Source organism: Ipomoea nil, unplaced genomic scaffold (assembly GCF_001879475.1).
Source record: "Ipomoea nil cultivar Tokyo-kokei standard unplaced genomic scaffold, Asagao_1.1 scaffold2426, whole genome shotgun sequence".
Taxonomy (NCBI): domain Eukaryota; kingdom Viridiplantae; phylum Streptophyta; class Magnoliopsida; order Solanales; family Convolvulaceae; genus Ipomoea; species Ipomoea nil.
The window spans coordinates 156,349-162,917 of NW_017618854.1; the positions used below are offsets into that span (position 1 = coordinate 156,349).

Sequence of the window (6,569 nt, forward strand, 5' to 3'; positions counted from 1 at the left end):
GAAGTTCATCTCCTTCTTATGACAACTTACTCGAAAGGAATTTACCTGTCAAATCTGAGCAGGAGGTTGATGGAAAATTAACTGAGAGCTCCCCTACAAATTCAAACCAAAGAAATGAATTTTGGTAGGTATATTTCCCTTTTGTTTTTCTTCAGTGTTTCATATCAAGTACCCAAATTTTGTTTTGTACTTTTCCCTTTGTTTTTAAAATTGATCCATAGTATTCTTTATGAGTTCTTATGAAGCAGTATGTATTTCTAGAGACAATCCATTTCTACAGTCTCAGTGATAAATGTTCACCTAATTACAGCTCACCTTGCAATGATGCACACCAGCTGAAGCCATTAATAGAACTAGTAGAACATCAGGTGAGTTACCATGTTTTATTCTCATTTTAGTTTTAAAAATATTTGGTACATGATTTAGGTTATTCATTGAATCACAAACTAATGAATGCAGCAAATGGTGAAGATTCTGATGATAAGACAAAGTGCCCTATTGTTCAGCAAAAAGGACGTTTCAAAGTTACCTCTGAGAATGTTGATTTAGAAAGGTGAATTCATAACCATTTATGTTTTCCCAATACTATTGATAGATGAAAATTGCTTTTACACATAATTTCTTCCCATAGGTTCCTCCAACTCCAATGCTACAAAAAGCCACAGTGTGCAGGTTGGTCACATCCCTCAGCCTGAACTTTCCTACTATCAAAACATTCATGCTTGAGTTTGAACAAACTTAGTTGTACAGAAAGGAGATTAAAAAAGATCTTTTACGCTTGATTCCTGGTTTGATGCAGGCATTTACACAGCATCCATCTGTGTCTCAATCATTCGCACCAGAGTCCATGGCACCAAATATTCCTGTTCATTCATTTTTCAGAACATTGCAAAATATTTTGCAGACAAATATTATTCAAAGGGTAGGCATTGGTCAGAAATTGAAACATTTAAGCCTGTTTAGTAGCAGAAAATGTTATCAATTGTCTATCTCTAGTTTTCTAAAATTTTTCTAGTTCTCATTTTCTATTCGAAAACTAAGAAATTTGTTCAAATCCAAACAATTTCTAATTTGTAAAATATAGATTTATTTGAATTTTGATTGTTTCTTTCAGTGATCAATAAATAGTGGTGATGTGTGGTTGGTAGGGAGACGGGGTGGCGCTTGATATGTACGTAGTGATAGCAATAATGGGTAAATAGTTGGAAGTAGAGGTGGGGGTGGGGGTACTAGGTTGGGGTGAGATTAGGAATTTGGTGGTAGGTACGTACGTAGGTGATGACGTGTGATTGTATTGGTAGATTGGTGGTTATAACAAAATTTTATGAAGTTGGAAAATAATTAATTAAAAAACATATTTTATATTTTTTTTCTGAAAATTAGAGAATTTTTTAGTTAGTAAACATGCCCTGGAAGTTCCCCATTTGCATAAGAGGTATGATGTTTGTATCTTTGCACAGGACAATATCCTTAGCCTGATGAGGCAAGCCACTGGTTCTGATCCCATAGGTAGGAGCAATTAAAAATTTAAAACTCCTTTGAATTTCATTTATAACTTGTGCAAACAGTTTTACCCTCTTCAATGCACATTCATCTACCCTGTGCAGTGGACTCTGGATCCCTTTCTCTGAACCACGGAGCAACAGAGAAATCATTGGTACGCGTTTTGCTATAATTCTGTCCATTTGGCATTACATTTCTGTTTTCATTCCTTTAAATGCTCCTGCTAGACGGCTTCAAGTTTCTAACCATCTTCTTTAATACAACCAACAAAATTGCACATTCCCTTGTTACTTTAGCTGGAGATAGCTCATGACAAAGAGAAAGAACTACTTCGTGAAATCAGCGATTTGCAATGGAGGTATATTATGGTTACACACATTCTTATGACTCTCTCTTCACAATACAATTTACTTGCTCTGAAACCGTCTTCCTTTTATCTGCAGGCTCATATGTGCCCAAGAAGAGCTTCAAAGATACAAAACAGATAATGCTCAGATTTAGGAGATGTGATATTGCCTGCCACATATAGAATCAACATCCAAAGTTATTGAAATGGAAAATTTAGAGAATAAGTAGACTGCAGTGTAAGGGATGTGAAATTATTTAGTATGCTTTTTTTTTTTTTTTTTTTTTTTTTTTTTTTTTTTTCCTTATAATTTTAAACATTTTATGTACAGTTAGTTCCTTGCTAATAGGTGACGAGATGCTTTTTATTATCTCTACCAGTTTCTGCAGATTAACCAACAGTTATTCCTGTATATGGTTATTAACTTTTGAGTCTTCTCTACTCACTAAAATTTATTAGTTGCCTTAAAGTTGGTCCCAATGTCAGCATTTTTTTAATTACTCCGTACACACTTTTATTGTCGACTAGTTATATATGTTTGAGTTAATACCCAAAATAGTCCTCGACTATGTCGTAATTACCATTTAGTCCTCGACTATCATTCTTACCCAATTAAGTCCTCAACTATATAATTTTTACCCAATTTAGTCCTTTGTCAATTTGACTGTCAAAAGTGGAATAAAGTTGTAATTTTACAAGTTTTCTCCTTCCTCTGCATTTAGCAGCGCTAAACCATAAACCATGTGGCAATAAGCTCCGGTTGGGTTCTAAACCTGTTAGTATCGAAGTAGTGGTTGTGCATCAGATAGCCCATGAATTTGATTTTCAACGATTTTTTGACGATCGAAATCTGATCGGAGTGTATTGCTGCATGGTTTGGCGCTGCTAAATGGAGAGGAAGGAGAAATCTTGTAAAATTATAATTTTATCCCGACTTTTGACAGTCAACAAACAGTCAAATTAATACAGAGGACTAAATTGGGTAAGAATTATATAGTTGAGAACTTAATTGAGTAAAAGTTACATAGTTGAGGACTTAATTGGGTAAGAATGGTAATTGAGGACCAAATTGATAATGAGTTAATACCCAAAATCGTCCTCGACTATAGTGGTTTTTCTCAATTTCGTCCTAAACGACTTTGGTGACCTAATATCGTCCCAGACTTTTGTGTTTCGCTCAATTTAGTCCTCCATTTGTTATTCCGTCAAATTGGTATTAAATTAAGGGACAATTCAGTAATGTTAATATTGATCTCTCTTTACTTTCAACTTGTCAAGTGCAAAATTCCTCTTTCTTGTACGAATTACACCCCAGATTTACTCCCGGACCTGCAAATCAAATTTTATATTCGTAGTTTTAGGAGTAATTCGTAAAAAAAAAAGGGATTTCGCAGTTCACATGTCTATGAGTAAAGAGATGCCAATATTAAAATTACTGAATTGTCTATTTATTTAACACCAAATGGACAGAATATCAAATGAGGGACTAAATTGAGCAAAAACACAAAAATCTGGGACTAAATTGAGCGAAACACAAAAGTCTGGGACGATATTAGGTCACCAAAGTCGTTTTAGTGATTTTTCTCAATTTCGAGTATTAACTCAATTGATAATTATGGCATAGTCGAGGGACCATTTTAGGTATTAACTCTATATGTTTTAAATTACGATTTTAATTTTAATTTTAATTTTTGTTGTTGAATACTTTCATTGTTCTATCATCCCTTGTTAGCTCGAACTAGGAATGATAATATGTCAGGGATGTATCCCACATGTTTTTTACTAAAACAATCAACTTTCAAGGAATAGTGACAATAATAAGAAATTTTTAAAACTTATATAAAATTAGGAAAAATTCGTTTGAGACTTTAAGGGTCGTTTACCAACAGAAAACTGTTTTCTGTTTTCTATTTTCTAATTTTTCAGTTAACATGTTAGAAGTGCAAGTCTCAAACGAGTTTCTTGAAATTTCTGAATTGTTTTTGGATCATCAACGAGAAATGCAAAAAAACAAAAAGCTGACGAGACACATCAGTTTTCGATGGGTCTCGTCAGTCTGACAATAAAGGCTTCACGAGACGAAAAAACAAATGTCATTTTTTTTAATAGTTTCGTCTTTTTTTTTTTTTTTTTTTTTAAATAGTTTCATTTTTTGGACTTACGTATCTCACCACCGTATATCCATATTTCAAACCATTCCATCTATAAATATCACATATCTTATCACTCAAACTCACACATACATAAATGCCACCCCATCTTACAACTCCATACAGTCATATAAATACTACCATGATAGGCTTTATTTGATATCACAAAAAGGCACATCAGCCGTTGAAGAAAATAGGAATAAGGATCAAATAGGCCATTGAACTAGACACTAAAATACAATTAGACTATCCAACTCAAAAAAGTTACAATTAGGTCCTTGAACATGACAAATTAAAATAATTTAACCCAAAGTGACCTATTGACCTGGTAATTAGATGACATGGCGGTAAACAAATTACTTTTTTGAAAAAAAAATATTTTAATTATTTTAAATTTAAAGAAAGAAAGAAAAAATTTCTGGCCACCCCTTCCCCCTCGTGGACCTGTTTTCGTCTCCGAAGAGCCACGAAGACCATTTAGAATTCTTTCAAGCTGAAGTAGTATTGTGACTACTGTGCCTCCTTGATTCCATTACTCAAACCCAAAGCTTCATGGGAAAATGGTCTTTGATCAGAACAAAGCTCTCAGCCCTTCAGATTCACCTCTCTGATCTCTCCTCCGCCGCCAATGACAACCCTCTCTCGGCGGACCTTCTCCGGTCACTCTCCGCCACCATTTCAGACAGGCTGTCTCTTCAGTTCGCTGCCACAACCCCAACCCTCCCCGGCGGGAAGCGCAAGACGCAGAACAACATCTATTCCTTGCCCGCAAAAATCGATAGCCTTAGCAGGGACCTCGAGGTTCTTATCAAGAGCGGCGTTCTCTGCGAAAACGACGCCGTTTGGTTGAGTAGTTATTCGAAGAGGGAGACGATTAGGGCGGAGACGACGAATCTGATCACTCGGCTCCAGATCGGGACCACTGAGTCGAAGAACACGGTGCTCGACTCACTCCTCGGACTGTTGTAGGAAGACGATAGGAGCGTGTTGATCGAGGTGTCGAAGGGAGTCGTTCAGGTGCTTATCAGCCTACTCGATTCCACTTCTTCACCGGAGATTAAGGAGAAAATCGTCACCGGCGAAAATTTCTACCGTCGACTCGAGCAAGCTGTTATTTCATCTTTCTTTTTTATTTTTTTGAAGTTTTTTTATTTAAAAAATTATTAAAATATTTTTTAACCGCCATGTCATATAATTACCTGGTCAACAAGTCACTTTGGGTTCAATTGCTTTAATTTGTCATGTTCAAGGACCTAATTGTAGTATTTTTGAGTTGGATGGCCTAATTGCATTTTAGTGTGTAGTTCAATGGCCTATTTGACCCTTATTCCAAGAAAATAAATAAGAAAGTATAAAAACGTCATTCTTGGTATTGTTTTCTGTAATTCAAGACATATACAAGGAAAAGAGGTGAGCATAGTGTGTTTTTATTTGGAATAAGGTTCAAATTGGCCACTGAACGTAAATTGAAAATGCAATTAGGTCACTGAACGAAAAAAAATAAAGTGCAATTACACCACCGAACACTAAAAAAACGTGCAATTAGGCCACTGAACACTCCAAATGTAATCGTTATACCGTGCACCAGGGTGCGCACAGCAATGTGCGCCCTGCGCCTCCCAAATCGACGTCGTTTTGTTAAGTTGTTAAAAAAAAAATCATCTGTTTCGAATGCACATAAATTCATAACAGAATACACATAAACTCATAACAGAATACACATAATCTAACATAATACATAATACACATAAACTCTTAACATAATACACATAAACTCATAACATAATACACATAAACTCTTAACTGAATACACATAAACTCTTAACTGAATTCACATAAATTCATAACACAATACACATAAACTTTTAACTGAATACACATAATGGGGTTTGGTTAACATAATACACATAAACTCTTAACTGAATACACATAAACTCTTAACTGAATACACATAAACTCATAACACAATACACATAAAATTTTAACTGAATACACATAATAAGGTTTGGTCTGTTCAGAAGAACAGAGTGAGGTCAACATGACGTCAGCATGAAATGCACGCGTTTTTTGGCTAGACGCACATTGCTATGTGCGGCGTGGCGCACGATATAATTTGCCCTCCAAATATATGCAATTTCACCTGATAGCAGGTTACCTGCTTATGTGGCAACTGAATTGATATTTTTAAATAATTTTTAATAATTTTAATTTTAATTTAAAATAAAATAAAATAAAATAAAAACGACCCCCTTCTCCCCCTCTTCCTTTGTCTCCGGGGAAGAGGGTGTTAATAATGTTACATATTCTATTGTTATATTTATTGTAATAGGTTTATTATTTTATGTGGTGCTAGTCTGTTTGACTTAGACTAGGCTATTAGATAGGAGTAGAATACGTTATCTATTCCTATTACTATTGTAACATCTATCTTCAGTAATTGAATTTTGAAATTCCTTTCTCATCTGGTATCAGAGCCAGACCAAAGGTCATGGGTTCGAATCTCAACGCCACTCGTAAGCGGCTACGGTTTACCGGTCCACGTGTTGGTTGGAATCCACCGTACACGTGAG

At 35.2% G+C, this 6,569-nt stretch overlaps 1 protein-coding gene across 1 annotated transcript; it reads left to right on the top strand.

The window, feature by feature from the left end:
* The first annotated feature begins 4,551 nt into the window (after positions 1-4,551).
* On the top strand, positions 4,552-4,968 carry LOC109152533. Its single transcript, XM_019300231.1, has one exon. It carries the CDS (start codon positions 4,552-4,554, stop codon positions 4,966-4,968), a length of 417 nt encoding a protein of 138 aa, XP_019155776.1.
* Positions 4,969-6,569: the final 1,601 nt, after the last annotated feature.

Coding starts and splice junctions, on each gene's coding strand:
- LOC109152533 (XM_019300231.1), top strand. CDS start 4,552: ATGGGAAAATGGTCTTTGATCAGAACAAAGCTCTCAGCCCTTCAGATT.